Here is a 26,206-nt window from a genome sequence, read left to right as displayed (position 1 = left end):
GATGACAATAGCTTGCTTTGGTTTGAGTGACACACTTGCTCACTGTTTATTCTACATTGTCAGCACTGGTATTGTGTAGTGTGAGTGCTATCTCAGGACTGAATGTGATGTCTACATCTCTTGGTCCTATATTTTCAAACACTGACACAAACTATTTAGTAAAAACATTTGCATATATTGTGCATGCGTTTGAATGCACGGTGATGGACCCTATTTCTGACTTGAGGAATCGATTGCATGCTAATTGCACATGACACGTTGACAGCAGCACATTTCAAAAACCTCTCGTCTTCCAGTCACTGCTTCCGCTACAAAGAGCCCTCCATGTCCAAAATAATAGACCCGACTTTTACCAGAAGCTTTTCATACTTATAATAGCAAGAGATTAACATTAAGCTTATTGGTCCAGTGGTCATGGCGAGTTAAGCTTCATTTGCTGCAGAGTCATTTAGAATAACTGCAAGAATTGTGCCTTCGTGGTAATCATTATTGAAATGTGCTGTTATGCAGTATTGTTTTAAGAGAGGACATTACACCCTCAAAACTCTGTAGGGGGGGTATTTGAGGATAATTTGATGCTAATAGTGAGCCTAAGAAGGCCATGTTTGCAAAGAAAGATATCTGACATTTACTGTACAGTATTTATATCTTCATGTGTAAGCAGAATCGAGATATTTCAAGACAACACACCTCATCCTTCATCACTGTGAGCCGTTTATTTGGTTGTTTGCACTGATTGTGGTAACAGTCTAATTAGAGAATTCAGGAAGTTAAGAAACCAAATAAACTACTTTCTCAAGTCGATGAGCAGCACTTACTTAAAGGCACTTCAGCTCGATATCAAAAAGCAGCTTTCCTCTTCCATTTGTTTCAACAAGTTGTCTCATTAATCTGCCTGCTTCCAGTGTTACAAACTTACACACACAGCCAAAAGAGCTTGCTGCTGTATCTATTGATTTAACCTGAAAATCAATAGTTTGTCCTCTGTAGTCTTTATCTGCTGCATCCCTTACTGTCCTGATACTGTGCACCTGGATAAAATGTATATTATGGTGTTCAAGCCGCTCTTTGTTTCCTGACCAAGAGGGCAATATATTAGATGAAACAGGAGAGGAGAGCTGCCCTAGTTTACAGTTCTGTTTGTGCCTGTTATATAATTAGTCTAATTAATAATTAATCTTGGTAATAACTTTACAAATGCATTTCACAAAGAGAAGAATACAATATCATATGCAACAAAAAGAAACTGCGACAGCACAAAAAAAATGATGTTGATGTTGAAGAGACGATAAAATGACAGTTTCCAGAGAAAAGAAATCTTTGCACAACAGGTTTATCAGACACTGATGAACCCTCTGTGTGCTTTAACATGGTGCCTATTTGTCCAACATCAGCCCAGACTGTGTGAGAAGTTCAACAGGCTAACCTCCAAAATAAACAGTAAAAAAACTTAAAACATTTCAAAACGTGCAGCTTCAAATCTGAAGTTGGGTCATGGACAGACGGTATTGATCCATCCTTGAGATTGTACCGTTGCTGGTCCTCACTTACAATGCATTACAGGAGCGAAATACATGCAGTTTTCCAGTGTTGTGGGGACATTTCTGTCACATTTCCATCAAAAAATACAGTTAAACCACTCGGTCTTGATATCCTCAGAAGAAGGAGTCGATAAAGACGTTTTTGCTGGTTTTTTGCAGCCAGCAACAGAGAAACTGGCACGTTTTGCTCATACCTTCCACATCTTCTTGTTAGGTGCCGGCATTAGTGAGAAAACAACAATGGTGAGCGCAAAGTAGATTCACCAGCTATGCAGTGGGTGGGACGGTCACCTAGCTGGAAGACATCACCTATATGAACGTGGTACGAAGCCCATCAGAAGGGAAGGCAGATCTGATGTTGGGAATGTTGGAACACATTTTCTGAAAGGTGGCAAAGCCAAAAAAAAAAAGAGAGAATGGTCTTTTCGTATATTCTGTGGGTTTGTAGGCCATGAGTATATTTTGCATTCACAAAAATTCTCAGACAGGAAGCTTTTTGTAAGTACACGTCTATTTTAACAGAGACAATAGCTCTCATAAGCTTAGGTTCGTCAAAGAAAAGCAACAAAGCAAAAAAATAAAGATTACACGTAAGTGGTTCCCAACATCTTATAAAAAACATCTTGGAGTTTCTTTTTGAATGTCTTTCTTTCTGTAATTGCAGCTAGTTTGATTGTCGAAGCGTGAATTTCAAGTGGCCTCCTAAGGCTAAACCTTCACAGCAGTCTGTCTAACATGTGTTGCAGACATGAATGTATGCAAAGTAATATTCGTTTGCTGGAAACATGGCGGTCTGGCTCTTCAAGGATACCGAATGAGGATCTTGTCAATTTCAATCATTTAACAGTATGGTTCCATTGATCTGTCTTTAAATACCAAATTTTTGGACAGGAGCTGTCAACAGCAAATATTTCTTGTGTTATGCCCCACAACCTCTCTGTTTTCACTCACTAATTCCTCCTGACATGTATTCTTATAACTGTAGAGACTGTAGAAGCACTACTTCAATGGCAGGGGTGCTACCACTCATGCAATTTCAATTGTAAAATACATATTTTAATTCAAAATAATGTCTGGATTGGACTATGTCTGTAAAAATTATCCTGGATGAGTAGGCAAAAATTTGTCTTTTCTGCCTAATAATAAAATGATTGAACCAACCTGGTAACACTGCCAAGTAGCTAAAAAGCTAACAGGACTGAACTGGTCCTGGTCGACCACTAGAGCCTAGAACCACTAGCCAACCTTCAGCTGGTCAGAGAAGCTAATAGCAACAATGGCTAATATCAATGAACAATTTGCTGAAAAGCATGGCGTGGCAAAAGTCATGCCATGACACTGGAAATAGCATTCTCAAGAAAAACACAATTCCTTTGCAGCATTTTTGGTTTTCACCTCACAGTGTTCAGGAACGACTCTCAATCACGCCGGTGATAAATGGCATGGCTGACCGACACCAAAGGTCAAACCAATACATCAGTCCAACACAGAGGAAATAACAAGCCTCATGCTTCACATTGAGCCATCATCGAAGTCATTAAACAAATGGAAAATGTGACAATAATGTGAAAACACAAACAAATATGTAGGCAGGAAGATGGCTTTGTAACCGTCAGTATTAGCTGGTAAAGCCTGCCTCATCTGCAATCTGCTGCTCTGTTTATCTCACCAACACTAAAGCCTAACAAATAATCCTCCCACCTTTGTCTTCTTCCATGTCTGCGTACCAGCTCAGAAGGTCAGCCTCCAAGCAACCAGCATTAATAAGCAAGGAGAGCGGTGTACTTTACTGATTCCTGACCGTCTGACTATCATTCAAAACTTTAACCTCATATAACCTCCTACAAAAGTGTGGAAGCTTGTCAAACACCTGAGCTTCCTCACTTGTTTTTTGCCACCTTACTTTCATATTCATACAGAAAGCAATTTACCAAGTATGCTGCAAACATCTGTGCTAATTACCTCGAGGTCATCGTTTCATCGCGAAAGTAACAACGATATATGATGATGGTTTGTGCTCAGTTTTCACTGCTTCTTTCTGAAAACATATGGAGAGTGTAATTATTGGTTAACCTCTGTCGTTACAGATGATTGTTTTGGCATATTCATTACCTGCTTGTGTGTCTGTGTGTAAGGGTGTGGGTGTGCTGATGTGGGTGTACTCATCTGTGCATGTGTGTGTATGTGTGTGCGCATGTGTGTGTGTATGGGTGTGTATTACATTGCGGGGACATCTGTTTGCAGAATCACACTGTGGGGACTCACCTTCCTTATGGGGACCACACATTCCATAACGTAAATCATTACATTTTAGGGTGAAGACTTGGGTTAAGGTTGGGAGAAGGCTTAGGTTTAGTCAGGAAGTGGTTGTGGTTATGGTCGCAGTCAGGGTAAGTCTCCATGAAATGAATCTAATTCAGTGTAATGTCTGCAAAAGTGATGGAAACCTCACTGTGGTGTGTGTGCATATGTGTGCGAGTGAACTTGCAAATGTGTATGAATTACTGTAGTTTAATGTGTGATTATGTGTGTATTTCCAACAAGTACTAATCCTAAGCAAATACCAGTACTATTCATGTCACAACAAAATGTACATGATTTCACTTAACTTCCATTTAGCGTATAAAAAACTATGACAACTGTGACAGATGTGTTACCTTCCTTGATGTGACATGAACAATTGAAGAATATAGAGTAAAAATGCACAATGGCCACCTACTGATTTTAACTGAATGTGACTGTTCCTGCATTTTTTTCCACTAATCATCTCCGATGTCCTCCCACCCCATCCACACGTGCACCACGCACGTTTGACAAACACATGAAATTCCACCTGACATGGCATTTGCTTAACCACAGTGTTAGCACCCATCAGCTGTCTGCAGAGTGGAACCCACCTTCACCATTAGTAAGTCAACACTGATTGTTTAATTCCCATGGAAGTAAGGCAGGCTTTAAATTGAGCCTGTAGCCTCCAGGCATGCAGGCAAGGTACAATAACACGGCACTCGACAGCAGCTGTCCTCCTTTCCTGTTTCATGTGGCATTTAGCAAGCATTGTATCTAGCTTTCATTTTATTTGTGCCAAAACTACAATGGTTTTTCATTTCCTCAAAAAAGCTGGATGAAGTTTGTAGTATTCAGTATCCAGTATTATCAAAGGGTTCTAAACTGTAAGCGGTAAGTTACAATGATGAGAAATGATCATTTGATTCTGTAGATATGTAACCAAAACAGTTGTGTATGTGTGTAGTGCTGAAAAATAGCAATGTACTCCAAATGTACTGTAACCTGTGACAAATCTGGAAGCATAAGTGCTCAATCAAATCCCATTTTTCCTTTGACCTTCACTTCAGGTGGAGTCACTCTCGATTATGAGTGTGTCCCACAGGCCACAAGGATAATCCAGGATAGAAGTTCAGGCTTAATCTTGTGCCCCGGGACTGAGGCTCAAGAAAACACATAACATGGTGACCTACCCGAAATAGACTTGTGAGACACGTCTGAGTCTGGACCATAAAGCCAGTGATCTGGACCGAACTTGAGATCAAGCAGACATGTCTTTAAGAGACATTATGCATGCTCATTTTAAGACTGAAATATTCAACAGATTTGAGAAGCCATTACTCTCATTTACATGTTAGTCATGTGTACAGACTTTGTAATTACAGCACATGCTTCATTCCCTTGTTCTCCGTTGAATGCAGCTGACGGTTGCAGACTTGCTGAAAACAAATGTCAGGATAAACACATTCCACATCAATTTAAGGATTTCTAATTTGGAAAGCTTACCATTGAAGTGACAATATTGTGCGTCAAAGTATGAAAAAGTGGAGTTGCAGGCAGTTACCTCCTACAGAGTCATTAATTTCAGTCGCAACCACTCAAACATCAAATTCTATACAGCTTGCACAAACTGGTACATTAATTAGGCCTTTGAAAACATGGGTGGCATCATCTAATCACTTTAATACCCTCTGTTCAATCTCTACAATTAGCTTCAAGTGGTCAAGTCCAAGTCCTAACTCTGCCTCCTGCTTGCTTTACATCACATACATGTAATGATAAACTGCTTTGCTCCTTTTGTAGGACTTTAATGTCAGTGACCCACTTCAACTTATTAATTGTGGACTGTAGCTTGTAGCATCTCATCATTTCTGGACACCACAAGACCTCTGAGGGCAATTAAAAGATTTTTTGTGTTTTCTGACTGCAGATATGCATTAGCAGATCCTGCCATTAACGTTTCAAACCAAGGCATTGCAGGATCACAGGCTCTTCTTCTCAGTGTCGTCTGTCTTTGTTCACAGTATGCCCTTTCAGACTGAGTACAGTAGAGGACTCCATCATAGGCAATTACCTCTCATAACTTTGGAAAAGTGTCTCTAATTCTAAAACAGTCAACATGGCAGCACGCGCACCAGTATTTCATAATCATCCAGTAAATTAATGGATTCTATTTTGAGCAAGTATGCATAGACTTTATGCCATATGTTAGCTCTAACTTCAAATAGGGAAATGTGGAGTTAATGCCAATCTTTGACACATGCATCTATTTCCAGTTTTTGCCAGTTGTCTGTGTTTGTCTTCTCGGTTAGATCTGTGCACTAAAGAGTGAGGTATAGAAAAGCATACAGTCTATAACGGCTTGTGATAGACTGTCCGGGGTGTACAGGATGGATGGATGGATGTATTGATAACTCGTGATACCAAAGCTGATTTTCTGTTCAAAACAACATGCATAATTAATATCCAGTACACATACAGAAATATTTCATGCTCAAGCACCATTTTCCAGACATCTTATGAAGTTAGATATTTTTCCATTAGTTACCTCTGCCATCATCTTAGCCGCCTGGCTTTGTCAGCTTTGTTCAGCATGGAGATAGTGTATCCCATAAATGATCATCTCTGCCAAATCTCTGCTCTGTGTGAGTCATATATACTCTGAGCCCAAGACTGCTGGCGCAGCTCCCCACAGCTACATTACGGAGGTAGAAAAGCTTGAGCATTGTGTAATTGACTAGCAGAGCTTACGAGGTTTGAAAAGTGAACCTGCGACTTACAAGAAGCATTGATTTAATCTTTGTAATTCTTTGCCAAAATAAAAATCACGCACACTCATGCTCCAGTGTAATACACCACAGGTCAATGTCTCACCACTCAATGCATTTTTACAGCTTTTCCAGCCTTTTAGGCATGAGTGGAAAGATTTTGACATTTACATAGATGTGAAAAGAAGTGAATTTCCTGAGGGAATAATGCCCCCTTTGACTTATTTTAGCTTCTCTGTCCTTGCAGATTCTCACATTAAAAAACGTCTTTGTTGCCTTATGTGTTGTATTTTAAGCGGCTTTCTTTAAAGGGAAATCTTATGTCATAGGAGTGCCTATGCAGACATCAAAAACATAGTAAGTAACTTAATAACTACTCTATGCTTTCCTATTCCTATTTATCATGATGTTACGTGTTTTCAGAAATGGGCTATCAGTAAGGCTGACTCACTGACTCACACTGTTTATTAAGCTGATAAGGAATTAATGCCGTTGTATGTGTAAAGAAAAACTAATGATCGTGTTCCTCCAACTGTGCACATAAGAATTTCAGGCACTGAATAAGAGACTGAGCTCATATGACCCAATTATTTTTGATAAATAGCAATAGCAAACAAAAATAGAGGAAGGGATTACCTAAATAGCTTGCCTCCACCAATGCGCTAAACTGAAACCATCACATTTATTGCTATTTGTGGTGGGTAACAGAGCATAGATGTGCAAACTGTTCAAACATGAAACAGGCAGAGAGGGCAACGAATTAGGTCTCACCCATTTGAGAATTCCTCTCCTTCAAATGTCAGAGGATGACATTCAAGGAAATGGAGAATGACTGAATTAAATAATCATTTCTGGAGGAAATAAAACACCTCAGTATCCTCAAACTAAGTGAAGACAGGTGACAAAACAGGTGTTGCATTTAGTCACCGGTTAATGGCAATTAAGTAATGGTATCATTTGATAATCACAGTTTAGGAATAAACAAGAAATCATAAACATCTAAAAGCACAACATCCTTCTCTAATTATACCAGTGCCACAGCAAATACTTCTGTCTAATATTAATTTTGCGTCACAGTTTACAGTACGTTACCTCCTCGATGTGGAGATGAAAAGAAAATGAAATATTTGATCAATATTCATTCAAAGTTATGAAGTTTGAGTTTCTACTTTTAGCTCCAATGACATAACACAGTGTCACAACAGGAAGTGTTACTAATCAAGCACTCAGAAAGTCCCTGACTGTGTGAGCTGGTCACCGTCTCTTCTATCCTCACTGTTGTTTGTTGTTTAGATAACAATATTCTCGCTGCCCTTCAGGTATTCAAACAGAAAACTGTGACTAAACTGTGACGATTTCTGGTCAGCTGGAAATGCTTGAAGTTCTCATGTTTTTGTACTCTTGTGGATATTAGTATTGGCGACAATATTCAGAAAAATGTTGCACATGTTACTTTAACATACTTAAATGTTACTTACCACCATATTTTAATGTCTAAAAGGCTGTGCTACACCGTGGGTTTCAACTGTATTGCACTTGTGACCACACTCAAAAAAGGTATCGAGGCACTAGAGTAAGATGTTACATCACCTCTTGTGTAGGAACACAGTGTGTGAACAATTTCTAGATGGAAGGCAAGAATCACAGCCTCACTAGTCTTATTATTATAACTGAATGGTGTGTTGCTTTCCCGAGGTTAAAGCTTTGTTAGGCGATTTTGACACTGCTGATCTGCTGAAAGCACATGATTGCTACACAAAGCTGTGAACAGCGGTGTTGATTCACATGGGATCCACAGAACTAGTAACCCTTTCATGTAACACTGAGTCATTTGATTCAATTGTACAAAATATTGCTCTAAGTATCATAGAAACACTATTCCTCCATGTTTATCAAATCTGTAGGCATAAACTTAACATGTCGAGATTTATCCCTCATAGTACATAAAAAAATCACTGATCAAAATCTGATATGAACCTATTATAATATTTATTTTAAATGCTCCAATCTAAATTATGTGATTCAACAGCACATTTATAGAGAGTGAACTGAAGTTAATGAGAGAATTAGGTGTCTAATGATGTCTTTTTTCGTCTGTAAGAATAGTCCTGTTATCATCGTATTGCATAGGACCATTATTATTATTCTTATTTCATTTTTCCTTTTTACCTCAGGTGTGTTTAAAACAATTATTTTACCTCCAATGATAACTTTTTCTGTTTCCACTTCAGACCTTTAGATAAGATCATGTAGTGCATGTGTTTCTCTCTCAGCCATGTGTTGGTTGGTTGGCCCACCACTTTCATCTTGACTGATATATCTCGACAATTATTGAATTGATTTCCATGCAATAAGACTCATTATTCATGGTCTTTCATGTAGCACCATCATCAGGTCTCTCATAGTTTGTTGTTTTTTTTTTTTTCAACCTCACTGAGCTGCTAGCATAGCTGTTGATTTCTGTTATTTTCAGGTCAAAAATTCAAGTTGCGCTTTAGTAATTAAGTGCTTTAATGCTCTCGTTAGTCCCAAGATTTTACGTCATCAGCAATCAGTAATTAGTTCCTCACACGTAAACCTGCTCACTCTTGAAAGCCACTAGATGCTGCTTCCTGACCTCTTGTAACCTTTGGGCAAAGTGTCACGGATCAAGATAATTTAATACAAGCTGATAGCTCATTAGAATGCAAGCAGACACGGGCTGTGCTAAGCTATGTTTAACAGATTGGAAAGTACAAGCCACACTGCCAGTTTCACTCAGATATGCGACAGGTTATTTCATGATTAGTTATGGTCTCTTATGACTCACGATGCAAACACTGACTGCTGGAGAGGGAGTTCAATCTTCTGCCAATGTCACACTGACTAACAGAGTTAGAGAGAAATATCCAAACCTTCGCCAAAAAAAAAAAAAAAAAAACTTCAGTCCACTGAGGAGTTCAAACCGCAGGTACATTGTGTGAGATTGGAAGTTACAGGATGCAATCTAACATCATTCTGCAGCCAGATTCACAACATCAGCCCGGCCTTTCTTGTTTACCATGTGAGTTGTGCTTGCATGCTCCTTTTATGAGTAACAATGGCTTTTGTTGGTATGTGAACAATATGATGCTAAGATGTCTGTGTGTGACGGATACATTAATTTTATTTATTGTAAGTCTGCAGAGCCATTCCATTACTGCATATACCATCTAAGAGTTTTGCATTTCTCAGAATATATCTTATCCTGTCGCTACTAAACTGTGAGGATCGTTTATAGATAATGATTTTTATTATTATCAAAGGCATCCCGATTCCCAACATGTGGTAAACACTGGAAGGTTTAACTTTGGCAGTTATCGTCTAACCTAATTACATCAGTATCCTTGCACGGCTAAATCAACTACACTTGATTGTTCAGGTAAATCAATCCTATTCTTGGGCTAATTTTGCCTCATATCAGGTTTATTCAATAATATTTAAACACTTCACCGGAAAGAATTCATGCCGAGGAGCCATGAAGCCGACATTGAATGTGAGCGCTCATTAAAGACTCTCTCATTTTGTGCCCGTGATTTGAGTGTCGTCTTCACACAATGTTTTAAATGCCTCTGTTGTTAAACAGAACTGACTCGGTTCTTTCGTGCAATTCGTTGACAACATCCTCAACAGTTCCTTCAAGCAGAAAAGGCTTATTTTATGATAGAGTTGTGCCTGGAATACCTGGTACCGCTTGTGCATTTAAACACCGGGTGCTGCTCCCTCACTAGCCGTTGCCTCGAAAGGAAAACATGCAAATTCGTTAGTATTGTGCTTTGAATGCAGTTCAGGGAGAAGAGTTCTGTAATTATCAAGTGAAAACAATAATCAGAATTAAATGATAGAGCAGACTTGGCAATTTAGGCTAAGCGAGGCTACTCTGGGCTACTCAGAGATGCCCCAGAAAAGATGTGCTTGTGGTTGGAAAGCAATTTTCACTATTTCCTTGCAGAGATTATGTGAATTAATAATGTAGAACTGTATTACTGGTTGATGACACAGTTGCAGTTAATCTTGGTTAGCCTGTGTGGTTTGCTAAGTGTGTGCTGTTTTCAGCATTGTCCTTTCTGTACACTTCTCTGTCCATTCTCCCATCCATGCATACATGCATTCATGAATAAGGATATAGCTGGATGAAAATCTTAAATAATACACATTGGCTTCATAGGAAAAGTGGGAACAAAAACCCCAAACAATTTTAATTTTTACCCCAAACAAAAATTGTTTGAAAAAAAATGCAGACATAAATATATTCACCCAGCTTCATCTCACTTTGTGTGTCAGAGGTAGACTGAGAGGAGAGCGTCTATTGCAGCATCATAAGCAAACAATAAAACTGAAAGATTCCCTTAAAAGAGCTACCAGGAAGGCTGTATATCAGCCAGAAATAGCCTTGGTGTGATGACCGATTTAAACAGCCATAGGCAGTTTCAGACTCCAGAATAACAAAGATAAGAGCTGGTCAGGAGGCTGCATCTGCAGCTAGAACAGAGTGTCATATCCACAGAGGATCCATTTGCATCAGAGAGGAGAGTTTCTTTTTATAATAACAGGCAATTTGTTAAAGAGGATATTTTGAAATAATATTCATATAAAGGCTATTTATTAAAAGAATGCTCTTTCAAAATTGCTTTGTCACTAACCAAAGAAGTAACTGCAATCATAATATGCCTGCAGGTGAAGTAACTAAGAGCACATGTAATTACTGCAATAAATGGTGTAAAAGTGGGGTCAGAGGCTTGCCAAGAGGCTTGGTGCTTCTGCACACAATGAGTGCTGTGGGTGTGGAGAGATAAAGTATAAATTGTCTCACATTGGCTGTTAGTGCCTCTGTTCATTCTCCCATTTCCAAGATGATATTCCCCAAAGTGTCTCTAAGGCACTGTCCAGTTTTGGGCCTAACATGCAAGGCTTGATTACCAAGTGGACAGCTCCTGCCCTGCTCTGACTGTCCCTCTGTGCCCCTCTCTGCTAGGAACATGGTGGGTTTCACTTGACACCCAGACCACGCAGCAGCTGAGCCTCAGATGAATGTTAGTCTATGCCGCCTCCCGGGGGTGGGGGGGGGGCTTCCCAGTCCCTACTGCAGGGGCTGTGTGAGAGGAGAAAGGTTACATTCAGTTTACATCATAAAGGCTAGACGCACACACAGAGGCCTTAAGATGCAGAGTCTGCCTCTCTCTGACTTCGTTTGTGTCTTTGTGTCACTCTAACACACAGTGACACACTCACTTATACATCATTCACTCGCTGTTCCTCTCACAAAGTCTGAGCTTTCACTCTGTTTGGTGTGCGATAAATTATAACCCATTGTAATGAAGAATTCAGTCTGTGAGAGTGCATGCAGTGCAGCCATGTCACTGTGGTCGTGATGCACAATGTTTGAACTCGATGTAACGTCAGCAACAACTAGTAACATATAGTAAGTCCATTCATCAACTTTCCAGCAATCATTACTGTTTAGATTGGATTACATATGTTATATAAAGGACTTCTGTTTCAGAGGTTGGTCACATCAGATTAAATGCAATTTTGCATAATCTGTCATTTGTACAACAGGCCTGACACTCATCTTTGTTTAATTCTTAAAGCAGCATGAGAGGATTTTCACATCTTTAAAGCCAAATCATATGTGATTCATTTACGGATGCACTGGAACTGCAAAATACGCCGAACCGCATCTATACGGAGGATTTAGTTGAACCTAACAGAGATATGACCAACACGTATGATACATGAGGGGTTCATGCACATTCAGCCAATAATAGCTCACTTTTGTGGGAGTGTTTGGACTTTGATATAGTTACTTTAAAGTCCTTCATTGCCGTATAATGAAGATATACCATTGGATAGTATATTATGATGATAGTTTTATAAAGCTTTTGTATGCCAGCGACATCCATGGCTGGAGGCCTTATGTTTTCAGGTTGACCATCTGTACTTATGTACCTTTTGGAGGTCAAAGGTCAAGGTCACTGTGACGTCAGTCCTATTTTTGTGAACGTAATATCTCAGGAACGCCTCGAGGGACTTTCTTCAAATTTCGCACAAATATTCATTTTGACTCAAGGAAGCATTGATTAGAGTTTGATGGTCAAAGGTCAAAGGTCAAGGTCACTGTGGCCTCAATAGCGAACTTCACCAGTTGGCGGAAGCGTACAACTGCAAGGCTGTAATTCTAGCTTTTTCTGGTGTGTTCAAAGAGATGTCACCTTGGATTACTGGTGTACAGCCTTACATGCCATCGATACAAAGGGACTGCGCTTGGCATATAAACTGCAGACTATACATCATTCTTGATACATTTCACCATAAGATGGATTTCTCTACTTGAGGTCACAACTGTCGCCTTTTCCCGTCAGCCAGAGAAAGTGGCTGCCGTCTTCAGCTGCTGAAGCTGCCTCTGCGACCTGATAAAAGCCCATGTTCTAATCCTTTACTTTCCCCAGCCCACTTCTGTAACCTATTAAAACTCACAATCCATATAAAATTGGCATTCAGCAGATTAGTTTATGGAAACATGGCATAACAAGCCACTCAGAAGGCTGCACTGTTCTGCATAGCAGTAATAGTCAAATCCGTTGTAAGTAACCCGTGGAATTAGTGGACTTGGAAAGGGTTTGACATGCATGGCAAGTTTCGTGGTTTTGCGTGTGATGGACGTCATCACATGCGGCAGTCCTCCCTCAGATTGCTAAGGTTGGAATGTCTGATGATCAAAAATTCCTTTTCAGACTGTGTATGTATGTTTAAATCGATATCAAAAATCTAGCTTTTGATCTCAAATTTAGAAAATATCAGCAAATATCTCATATATATCTTCATATATGGAACACATTTCATAACTAGTAAACTCAGTGTGTGTTACGTGAATTTGCTTGTGTAAAGACTCACCCGAAGACAGTATGTAGCAATTTGGTTTAATATTACCACTTATTTATTTTGATTTATAATTATTACGACTGTAACAAAAAGAAGCAGAAAGTTCATGGCTCAGTAGAAAGTTAATGTCTGCTCAGTTTGTTTATTGTATTGTTATTGTTATTCTGCAGTCTGTATGGACTGTAGCATGCAGTGTGCAATAGTGCTCCCTCATCTAGGACTTGCAACCCCACTAACTGCATCTGCACATACACAAGCTTGAGTTGATTTACAATAGAGTAGTACTGTATGTGGGCTGAATTTTTGCAAGCAAAGTGGGCTTTGTATTTTATGTATTTATGTGTGTGTGTGTGTGTGTGTGTGTGTGTGTGTGTCTGTGTGTGTGTGTTCCTATATCTCACCCGCACAGAGAAACAAACTCTCCATTCCCTGCCTTTTTATTTCTCTCAGTGTACCCCTTCTCTTTGTCACCTCCTCTCTATTCCTGGCTCACTCTCTGGTCATTGTACAACAAAGCGCCAGTCTCTGCACGCTCAGCAAAAGAATACCTTAAGATTTTCTTCTTTGCTCCCAAATTCATTTTGATTGATTGCTCACTCACTTTCCTCTATGTTCAATGAATAAGAAAAAGATCTGCTAACCTTTCTTCATATAGTGAAGTAAGATGCTGTCCCCTATACACAGACGCAACTGCAATGCAGATAATGATATATTAATGACCAATGTAGGTATTTATGTCTGTCGTCCATACACAGCGGCACTTGTGTCATCCGGGCAATGATATGAACATGAATCATGATGAAATAACCAAATGAAAATGACAGGCTTTCACTCAGTAGTTTATGTAGACCCAAGGCCATTTGGATTAAACAGCAGTATAGACAGCAGCTTTTATTTGGTAGTGCCTTCAGCCAATAAATACTTAACAGTGTGATATATATTTCTAACACAAAGAACTGTGTAGCTGCCACACATACTTAACAGACAGGAATACATCAGTGTGTTGATCTGCGCTCTTTGTAGCGAGAGTCAATTCACACCAGCATGTCTCATGCCTTGACATTTGACAAGGGATGCACACCTGTATCTAATTATACTTTTGCAGTGGGCTGTCACATTATAAATTCAGTATATAACTATGTTTGAAGCAATGATGTTCGCAGAAAGCTGTTAACATATTTTAGCTTTTCCAATCCAATCCAATCCATTTTATTCATAAAGCACAATTTTAAATAAACACAAAGGTTTCCAAAGTGCTGTACAGTAAAACGAACACAATAAAACAAAATAAATAAAAGATTAAAAAGATAAGAACATAAAATGATAAAATATCTGTGCACATAAAATCAACAACCTAAGTGGTGTGAAAAGCCAAGGAAAAAAGGTGCGTTTTAAGAAGAGTTTTAAAATTAGACAGTGAAGAGGCCTGTCTAATGTGCAGTGGCAGTTCGTTCCACAATTTTGGAGCTGCAACAGAAAACGCCCGATCCCCTCTGAGCTTCAGCCTGGTTTTGGGAACCCTCAGGAGCAGCTGGTCTGCTGACCTAAGAGATCGGGTGGGTGTGTAGGGGTGCAGAAGCTCAGAGAGGTACGATGGGGCAAGACCATTTAGAGATTTAAAAGCAAATAAAAGAATTTTAAAATGAATTCTAAAGTGGACGGGTAGCCAGTGGAGTGAAGCTAAAATTGGTGAAATGTGCTCAAACTTCTTTGTACCAGTTAAAAGACGTGCAGCTGCGTTCTGTACCAGTTGAAGACGTGCGATGGAGGACCCACTAACCCCCATATAAAGTGCATTACAGTAATCCAGTCGTGTGGTCACAAAGGCGTGGATTACTGTCTCAAAGTGCTGTCTCTGGAGAAAAGGTTTTATTTTCGCCAGCTGCCTTAACTGGAAGAAGCTTGTTCTCACCACAGCTTTAATCTGGCTGTCAAATTTAAGATCAGCGTCCACTTTTACCCCTAGGTTACTGACAATAGGTTTGGCGTACTGTGTCAAGGAACCCAGATCCACTGGGGGGGTCACTGATGTGCCACCGAAGACCATCACTTCAGTCTTGTTTTCGTTAAAATTTAAAAAGTTTAGAGCCATCCAGGCCTTAACATCATCTAAACAATTTAACAGTGGCTTAAGGGAGAATGAATCAGCCTTTTTCAGAGGGACATAGATCTGGCTGTCATCAGCATAACAGTGGAATAAAATGCCGTGCTTCCTGAGAATGGAACCAAGAGGGAGGAGATATAAAGAAAATAAAAGAGGGCCCAGCACTGAGCCCTGTGGGACCCCACATGAGAGAGGAGCAGTGGAGGACACAGAGTCACCCAGGCTGACACAGAATGTCCGATGAGACAGGTAGGACCTGAACCATTCCAGCGCCGAGCCCCTGATGCCCACCCACTGCTCCAAACGAGCAATCAGGATGTCATGGTCCACTGTATCAAATGCTGCAGTTAAATCTAAGAGCACAAGGATCACACAGTGACCAGAATCAGTGGCTAAAAAGATGTCGTTAAAAACTCTCAAAAGCGCAGATTCTGTGCTGTGCAATGTTTTAAAACCAGATTGGAAAGTTTCAAGAACATTTTGTTCATTTAAAAAGTCCATGAGCTGGGAGTAGACAATCTTCTCTAATATTTTGGACAAAAATGACAATTTAGAAATGGGCCTAAAATTACCCATAACAGCAGGATCCAGTCCAGGTTTTTTAATCAGTGGCTGCACAACTGCATGTTTAAAATTTACAGGAACCACTCCTGAAGACAGACTGCTGTTAATAATGCTATATAGATATGGCCCAACAGTGGGAAAAACCTCCTTAAAAAGTTGAGGAGGAACCGGGTCATTGGGCGAGCCTGATGGCTTTAAATGACCCACAGTCTCCTGTACAAAATGCAGGGTCACAGGCTCAAATGAGTCAAAAACAGCAGAACAAGGGACAAACACTGAGGGGTCATAAGCAGGAGGAGAAATAAGTGCTCTGGTAGAAGTGACTTTAGCAGTGAAGAACTGTAGAAAGTTTTCACACACAGAAGGGGAGGGCTCAATTCCCACAGTCTGTGGTGCGTTCAGAGCAGAGTTTATCACTTTAAACAACACACGAGGTTTGTGACAGTTTGAGACAATAATATCGGAGAAATAATTTCTTTTAGCCTCTTTCACAGAGGATTGGTAACGACGCCAACAGTCTCTCAATATTTGAAAAGACACTTCCAGCTTATCTTTTTTCCACCTGCGCTCAGCTCTACGACATTCCCGCCTGGCAGTGCGGGTTGTTTCATTCAACCAAGGCTCTGATTTGACTTTATGCTGCCTGCTCTTCAGTGGGGCAGCAGAGTCAATGGCAGTTTGACATGTGTCAAGAAACTGAGCACTAAGAGCCTCTGCATCACCGCACTCAGGATCGGGAGAGACACAGTTCTGACGGAAGGCGGCGGAGAAGCGAGCAGCAGTGGAAGGGTTAATGACCCGGCATCTGCGAGCAGCAGCGGGAGTTTTAACTGAGTTACAGCACACAGCAGCTTCAAAAAGTACAGGCATATGATCTGAGAAAAACGCTTCACAGAGCTCCAGGTTAAAAACAGGCAAACCATATGATAAAACAAGATCAAGTGTGTGTCCCTGTACATGTGTCGGGCCCAGTACAGACTGTACAAGATTAAAAGAGTCGATTATGTTTAAGAAATCTCTCGCCAGGGGGTTTTCTGGACAACACACGTGAATATTGCAATCACCAACGATCAGGACCCGGTCATATTTCGGCATGATATCAGATAAGAACACAGAAAAGTCATTTAAAAAGTCTCTGTTGTATTTGGGAGGCCGATAAACCACAGCACACAGCACTGTGTAGGAACTCCCCAGCTCAAACAAACTCGATTCAAAGCTGGGGAGAGCCGATGACAGCGATATCTGTTTACATTTAAAATCGCTTTTAAAAATAGTTGCAATTCCTCCTCCTCGACCAGATGTCCGTGGAGAATTAAAATAGCAACACTCGGCAGGTAAAAGTTCCGTAAAAGCACTGGACTCACCAACACTCAGCCAAGTCTCGGTGACAAAGAGGAAATCCAGTTCACGAGATGTGAAGAAATCCTTCAGGATGAATGTTTTATTCGCAAGCGATCTTGCGTTAACCAGGCCAAACTTGGCTGGAGCTGGTGGGTCTGGGCGAGCAGATGACCGTGGGTCCCGGCGGAGAGGCCGCAGGTTCCCCGGATCCACTCCGCGCCAGCGAGGACGAGGAGGGCAGGGACCGCGGGGCAGGAACAGGTCTTCCGAGCCGGCTACCGGTACCAAGCAGACGGCGACAGGGTCCAGCCAACGCCGAGAGACACAAAGACGAGGCACCGCTCCACATCCGCCACGATCGGGACGCACCAACCCGGCCCTCAACCTCACCAGACAGCCGCCACGCTTACCCCGGCGGCGGTGGCGTTTTCGCCGAGGGAGTGGCGCTGATGTGCGGCACAGGTACGCCGGGATGTCCGACAGGAAAGGAGGCAGAGTTTGATGTTCGTAATGATCTAAGTTAACCAGATTTTCAGCGGAGGTTCTTAGATCCAGCAACGTTTGGCGATCATACACCAGCAGAGCGTTGACATTATGTGCAACAAGTATTATAAGCAGAGTAAGCACACACAGTGCCCGGAGCGACCGACGGAACGCCTCACACACTGGCGCCATCTTTGTTATCCTCGAAAAAAACAATCACAAAGAATTTGTTTAATGTGATGTTACTGTGTGTGAAAAACAATCAAAAGTGTGACTTTGCCATATGTAGGCAACGGACAAAAGACTTTCCCACTCCAACCGTTAGTTTACCATCAGGATCAGGATCTGCTCTCTCAACCTGCCACCTACCCTAAGTAGAAAGACACTGTAATACAAGCAGTAAATAAACAGCGCAGGGCAGTAAAACAGGTTTGGTGGCTGCAGTGGTATCATGGGTGTTTGGTAAAGTATGATGAGATGGTTGCTAACCAATCTTTAGCATGGTTTTTAGGGTGTGTCCGGTTTGCTTTTAGGTGCTTGCTGTGGTATTATGTGTAGTTGCTAGAATGTACTGCTGGAGAGTTTAGTTGTTCACCTCTCAAAGGGTCCTGACCAAACGTCTATATGTGACACAGTAACTGCAGTGCAAATGTTTTGTTTATGAGTTATCATTGAATAATGTTTGTGGAGTCTGCAGATAATGCGTTCCATTTTAAGCCCCCTCAGACACTGCCCCCAGGCTCATTAAGTGGCCACTCGCATGACGTATGATGCTACATTATGTGAAGTGCTGAGGGGAGTTGAAGGACATGACAAATGAATATTGACTGCGCCGTAGGGCTGTGCCCAAAATCACTGCCTATTTACTACTTATTGCACCTCATTTAATCTTGGTGATCTCTGTCAGTGGCTGCACGTAGTAACAAATAAGTGTATAACATGTGATGGATGCAAAAATGATAGTTGTGCAACACTACACCAGTCAGTGATGATGCAAAATGACTGAAAGTGTCCATTTTAGAGCAAACTACGGAGAGTTTGGAGGCTGAAAGAGTGAACGAAGGAGTGATTTTTTAGGCCCAGTGTTTGAATGTTAAAGCACTGTGGCAAGATACAGAGAGACTGTGTTTAATGTTTCTCATTGTACTCCTCCAGTGGCCAAATGCAGTCATGACGCAAGGCAGATATTGCTGAATTCTCCAAATTTAATTATGCCAGCATAATATAAGGACCATCTTGCGCAGATCTGTACCAAAAGTTAATCACTTGTTCCTTCCTGTCCATGAAATTTCATAATAATAATAATAATAATAATAATAATAAAAGCCAAGTTATAATGGAGGATGTTTAGATGATAATTGAAAATATCCTTTCAGCCAGTCAGTTGTAATAAGGCAATTTATTACAAACCTTTGGGGCCATAGCTGCAATGTCCAGTTTTCAGTTTAATTGGCAGTTTACAGCCAAAAGACCTGCTTAGACAATAACAGACACCTTGAAGCACAGACAGACTTTGCAAATTTCACAATATATGTTGGGGCTCTGTGTGCAGTCCCTTGTACATCTTCCTGAGGTCCTCACTAATACAACAACAAAAACTCCCACTGGATCAATAAAACCAGAAAATACAGTATGAGCCAAGCATAAAGATCAGAAAACCAATGAAAAATCTTTACCCATAAAACAACAAACAACAGTAACCTGTAAGAGAAGGAGAAACAAGATTATCGAAAACATGGCACCATAGAAATACTAGTAACATCTATGATAGATTACACCATTTGTGTTGAAGTGAAAATGTAATTTTGGACTGTTTTGATCAGAAGATTCAATTCAGTAACACATTTGGAGGAGCTATAAGGAGCCTCAGACAGTTAGTTATTATTATGACTGAGTTGTACACACGAAGGTAATAAAGGTAACCATAAGGAATAAATGAGTGTATTTAATTCAGTTTTTATTTAATGAAAAACATTTTCAGAGCCTGGCAAAAGGTCAGATGGCTTTGATATAAAATGTGTTCATGACATCACTTGGTAACATCTTTTCTTTAAACTGCCAGTAGCTGATTCATGGAGATGAGATGACAGCGCAGCTTTTCACAGTGATGACTGACCTACTGATTTCTAACGTCTGTAGTCTGAGGATATCACACATAATCATTAATGAAGGGAATTATTAATGTATGAAGTATCACTGAGTAGTAACTTGCTAGAAAACTAGATATTAGAAGGACATCAAAATGGTTAGAACTGTGGCGGTTTTCCACCGAACTGAAAATGAAGGTTCAGGATAGTGGATATACAGAAAAAGACAAAGAAAATTCCCTATAGAAAATCCATATCGGACAAAACAAATAAACATTTCTCAACTGGCACGAATTTTGCAAGGTCTACATGTATGTCCGTATGTACAGGCTGTTTTGCAAAGCTCGATAATTGAATCGCAGTCCCCCATTAACTATCATCATTCTCACAATTTTAAGGCTCGCCTGAAGAGGTGAAGTCGCTGGACTCAGCACAAATGTCCACCACAATTTGCAGTCAGTAAAATCCATCATGCATTTCTGCTGGTGCTTTCTTTAATGCTGATATAACGAGCAAGAAAGCTAGATTGACGCACACCAATAACAAACACAGGGCCTCCTCTATGGCCAACAATCCTGCTGATGCTTTTTCAGGCTCATCATCAAAATCAGGCTCCAGAGTGAAGAGGGAAAACACCTCAGCCAAGCAAAAACTGTATCACCCTCTGCGGTGAAGGCTCACTGCCTTTTCAGGTTTTTAATTTTGAAGGCCGTAGCTCGACCATGAAAAGGAGGCAGACTGTTCAAGCCGCTCCTCTTGCACTCATGTCTTTTGCATCAATCCCAAGCACAACATTTAGGACTTGTGGTAGTTCAAATTCAAGACACTGTTGCCCTTTATCTCTTTTTGTGGGGCTTTCACTGCATTGTAAGCATCGCTGCTCTTCTCCCTCTTCCAGGAGACGTGCTGAGGCTAGTAAGCTCAGCTAAACAAGCAAATGGAATCTATTTTTGCCTGCGCCATGTGCAGCCAACAATATGCAACCTACTGTCACATGCAGTGTCTTTTCAGCGAAGAGTGCACATAGTCTGCCAAGACACCAAGAAAAAAAAAAAAAAGTGGAAAATCATGTTTAATCAAGGTGTGAGTCTGGAGGACAAAATGCTGTGTGAGTAAAGCTGTGCATGAAGAGGCCCTCCTTAAACCACTGAGCTCTGAGCCTTTTGTAGATGTACCTCACCTCCTCTCACATTTGTGCCTCTCATTTTTTCACAATAGATGTCAGCATAATAAATACATTTCAAAAAAAAAAAAAAGGAATAAGTGCGCAGTTCTTTTTCCGTTTCTGTTCTGGCCGTCTGCTAGATCTTTATCTGATGGTTCTGCCTGCTGTACAGTGTAGATGTATTCTTCTCTGCATCTGTCGGTGCGTTTTCCTTCATATTTGCCACTCTCTCTCCTTTTCCTTGCACCGTCTGAGCCAGGCTTATTTTAGGTGTTTGTCATTTTTAGCCTAATGAAATCAACCAAACATCACAACTGCAGGCCATGCCTTTCAGAGGATGCTCGCATTATGAGTAATTAATCTGAAAGTGCTATGATTAATCCTGCTACTTTACCCCCTGGGGCAAGACTGGATGTCTGTGAAAAATCTTCTCTCACAAATCCTCCTGAGAACAAACAGTGCACATTTAGGTTTCTTAAGTCTTTAAAACGCTGTACACGTCTTCTCATATCATGTCATTTGCAAGTTTTGCGGGCCCCTTGACTTGTAATTTTTCTACAAAGAAATTTAAACACTTTCTGTTCATGGTGTATAAACTATATGTTATTCTATTTATGCAACAATAATTTGATTATGTAAATGCGTAGGGATCTGCCAAACTGCTCTATAAGTGGAAAAATAGGTTTAAAATAGCCCGTAGGAAAATATTACAATGCAAATCAATGGACTGGAACCAGAGAAGTAGCAGATGTAGGACAGTCATCCCATCTTCACACTCCAAGAGAAGTCAGTCGGACTGATGAGAATGAAGCTCATCATCAAATATATCGTCAGATGCGTACAGTATATGATGTATGTCTTACGAGGTGTGTTTAGGCCTGTGTTAATAGGCAGAGCTGCGTGGGATGCACAACTTATTAAATAACCAAGGACAACACAAGGTTACAAACACGGAGACCCCCCCCCCCTCCCCTCTGTTGTCCAGATAGCATGGCTTTCATCATGTTGAGCAACCCTCAAGCACGTAAATTGATTAATGCAAGCCTTTCACTCTAGACAGCTCTCACCAAGATATCATCGCTGCCTCGAATGATGCTCACATGCAGGAGAGCCTGACAGTTCAAGTCACTGGCTGTAAATCATCGCTCCCCAACGTCTCGCACCCAGTCCTCACAGATACTGTCAACGAAATGCCGGTTTCATTTGGACATGAGAGAATTTTGAAATATTAGTTATGTCTGCTTTTTTTTTGTGAGAATGACTGAAGCTTTGACTTTTTTTCAGGCGTCATCAGAGGATTATTGTCGGTGCTTGCCATCGCATCGCCTCACCAAATAATCATCACTGTAAATGTGTCTGCGTGTTACAGCCAAGCAGTGCTCTGCATCACTGCAATTGTCTGTTTGATGGAGCTGGCGTGCACTTCCTAAGATTTACTGAAAAACACATAGAAGCGGATACACATAAAGGATTTAAATCTCCCTGTGACTCAGATTGAAAGACAGATGTGGAGAAAAATATATCCGCAGCCTGTTTCTATTTATTTATGTTCATAATACGAACAGATGAACGCCTGTGATGTTAGGGCACTTGCCATTCCAGAGTGCTATGCACTCACCCCTCCTCTGTTCTTTTTGTTCAATCAGCCTCGCTCCCCCACACGCCCCACCCCCCTCCCCTGCTTGAGTAATGGCCTGCGTCGACTTCTTGTCACTGTGAGAGGTGGTGCTGCATGGCTTGCCTCTGTCCTCCTGTTTCCATGCGTGTCCTTTCAACCGACTAGGCAATCCCAGCTGATATCTCTATCGACCGTGATTTAGCTGATATCGCTGCAGTCCCCCTTCCTCTCCCTTCACTTCTCCCTCGCAATCTCTCCCTCCTCTCCCTCTGTTTCTCCAGTTTGTCTCCATCTCCCCTACCTCCAACCCCTCCCTGCTTTGTCTCCCCATTCCTGATAATGTGTTCCTCCTCTCAAGTGTCAATATATTCCAATTCATCTTAGCATCACATTTCCCCACCCCACCCCAAAAAAACTCCCCCCGAGCAGCTCTGAAACTGTCAGAATACCTCTGAACTCAGATCAGTCATAGCTAGGAATAAGTTCTGCATGGTTAAGCAGCATGAGAGCAGAGAGCTACTGAGCCCTCTAACAGAGGGGTGACTTGTATACAGATATGAGGTGAACACATCAGGCAGAGGGGACTGGAGAAAATTGATTTCGAGTGTAAAAACAGCAAAGCTGTGGCAATGCAATGCTGGGCGAAGAGGGGCTTGAGATTTAGCATTGAGCCATATAGCATTATGTCATGTTGACAGGTATTTGTGTTTCTATCACTCACACGCTCTTGAGTCTTTATGATAGGAGCACGTCCATACCAATACCCTTGTGTTGATTCTGTAACAGCTCTGACAGCTCACCTAAATCAGGCTCCTCCTCTGCAGTATGATTCCTGCGTGTTACTGCCAGGACCTGCGAGCCAGTGCGCCGTGAATCTGTAGCATGTATTTATTCACACAACCCATTTTCTTGCCTCACTATTTCCCTGTGTGTTTGCGCCGTGGCTGCCTGTTTTCTCTTTCGCTGTCTCTTCCTGTCTCTCCCTCCCTCCTGCTATTGCCCCCCCCCACCCCCCACCCAACACCACCTTCCCCACCCCCCTTCTCCCTCCTCACTCATTTGCTCACAGACTCTCTTTCTCAGACGCACACACGCGCACACAAACACACACAGAGGCACATGCTGTGCCTAGCTGGATCAGAGCCTCTGACTACAGTATGCCTTCAGAAGGGCTCCTTTATTTCGTATTCATTAGACCACAACTCAAAGCCAAGGTTATTTTTGCCGGGGTCTCAGACTGTCCTGGAATTTCACCCATGCGGGATTCATTATGGTACGACGGTGCTTTTTAATTAGCATAATTTTTGCTGCAGCAGTCCAAGGCAACATCTCAGTCTCTGCCACCCGAGCCATCTCTTCTGAGGAGGATCACCTGCCCCCCTCCAGAGACAGACACGCGCAGCTGTCACGCTAGCCGTCCTCAGTCGGAGGCAGCGCAGCAGATCTGGACGAGGCAACGGGAGAGGATAAAGGAAAGAGGAGCAGCAGTGAGAGGAGAATGCAGCAGTAGTCTTTACTGCATGAGACTGAGCAGGTGGAGCACGAGAGAGGAGGATCATACATTCATTTGAAATAGAAACACTCGCGCTACGGCTGCATTCTGGTGGATCTCCGCCTCACCAGAGGTTACCGTTCGCTGGATTCTCTGCGTCTGTGAGAGAGTGAATGAGGAGCTACTGAGAAATTATTTATATATTTTCTGGATTTTCTCCTTTACCGTGCTGCTGCAGATACTGCTCCCTCTCTCCCCCCCCCCCCCCCCTCCTCTCTCTCTCTCTCCCCTCCCTATGTCTGTTCTCTTCCCTTTCCCTGGCTAAAGGGGAACAAAAGCGCTGGTTCCTGCATCACCCTTCATCGCTGCATCTTCACTTGCGCGTAATTTTATCTCCTTGTCTCTTTTTGCCCAATGAAATGATCCAGTTTCTCACGGAAGCGTGTTGTGTTTTCTGCTGCGGTGGAGGGGCACTCTTCTTAGTGGGCAGGCTCAGCTGCCCTCAAGCTCTACCTGTGGGCGATGGAGACTCTTATCAGAATTCTTGTCACATGAAGCTTCGTCCTGCCACTTTTCATGCCTGAATATCATGGTTCAGCAACATGCCAGCCTGAAGTCACAGCTGGATTCATCTCCATTCTTTATTTGGATGTGTGGCTTTTCTGCATTTTGGATACACTCGGCTCACTTTCTGAAGAATGTGCTCTGGGATGGTTTTCAATGAGGTTTTAGCACTGGCTTTTCTGTGCAGTAGACATCTTGTCATGACAAAACCAAAATTAGATAAGTTGGTTGCTCTTCAGTTCCTCCAGCAAGGACATTAATTGGATTTCGACTGCTTTCTCGAAATCCATCTTTGGTTATTTTTCTCGCAAATTCAAAGGATATTTTCCATCATCGACTAACTCCCTAACAAAACTAAGGAATTATGGGCCCAGATCGTCACTGAGATGCTCTGTGGTCTTCAAGTTGAACTGTCAGATGCCAAACCTTGGCCAAGTTGTCTGCACTGGGCCCATGTGGATCTAATATACATGGGTAGACTCTTTGCAGCCACCCCCGTGCTCGGACAGAGGAGCAGCTGGTCACGCTTTAGCATAGGCATGGGCCTAAGTTATTGCTCCAGACTAGCCTTCTGGTTCGCCCTGCTTACTGTGCTCCCCATCCAGACTGGAACAGCACGTGTGTCTTCCAGTCTCAGTACCACGCACCACGTCCACCATTTTCACAATAAGCATGGCACCGTTCCTATTGCCATCAACAGGATGCCTTTTCTTACCAGAGGGGGCCATGGTAAGACATTTCCCTCCAACATTCTCAACTTGCTGTTTGTTGCCTCACCAATGCATCATTTTGCTCTGATTGGGTGTCAAAGGTCAGGAATAATAGGACGTAAGCATGCTTTTGCTATCTGACATATTTGCTTTGACAGATTTGGTATGTTAGCTGTAAAAAGGCTTTAGTTGTTCTCTTACATTGTTACCATTGGTGGCTCTCTCCAGACAAACAGTGGGGTAATGGATCCTTTTCTAACTATGGATTTGCTGCAGCCTCTATGCACCATTAAACCCCTTTTATCTACCCATCAGTATCAGTAGTCGTTGCCCTTTCCCCATGTTGCTTTTCAAGATGCTACAGCACCAGAGCTGTGGTTGTTATATTGCAAATACACATCAATGGCACCATGAATCATCTTTGCAAATCTCTTTATCTTTTTTCTGTGAGGTCCTTGTTTGTTTAAGCAGCGTAATGCACTCCCTGTAATGGAGCCGGTTTTGTGTCAAAGGTGATTTCTACAGCAGGCTGTAATTAGTGGCGCGTCACAACACACGTAAAGCGATTATATGTGCATAAACA

The 26,206-nt window shown here is 41.7% G+C and overlaps 1 protein-coding gene across 3 annotated transcripts in view; it reads left to right on the top strand.

Moving 5' to 3' along the window:
* The window catches only part of LOC143333326 (neurexin-2-like), a 115,394-nt gene that overhangs the window by 61,922 nt on the left and 27,266 nt on the right, over positions 1-26,206 (top strand). The window contains exon 1 of one of the 3 annotated variants that reach the window (XM_076751390.1): positions 23,927-25,642. The exons of the other annotated variants lie outside the window; for them this stretch is intronic. Within the exon in view, the coding sequence (XP_076607505.1) occupies positions 25,300-25,642 (343 nt within the window). The 5' untranslated portion in view covers positions 23,927-25,299. Of the gene's footprint in view, positions 1-23,926; positions 25,643-26,206 lie in introns of those variants that run through there. 3 annotated transcript variants of the gene reach the window in all.

The sequence above is a fragment of the Chaetodon auriga genome, chromosome 15 (genome assembly GCF_051107435.1).
Source record: "Chaetodon auriga isolate fChaAug3 chromosome 15, fChaAug3.hap1, whole genome shotgun sequence".
Classification (NCBI taxonomy): Eukaryota; Metazoa; Chordata; class Actinopteri; order Chaetodontiformes; family Chaetodontidae; genus Chaetodon; species Chaetodon auriga.
The sequence above is the reverse complement of the archived record's forward strand: the minus strand, read 5'-3'. Positions and strand labels throughout refer to the sequence as shown.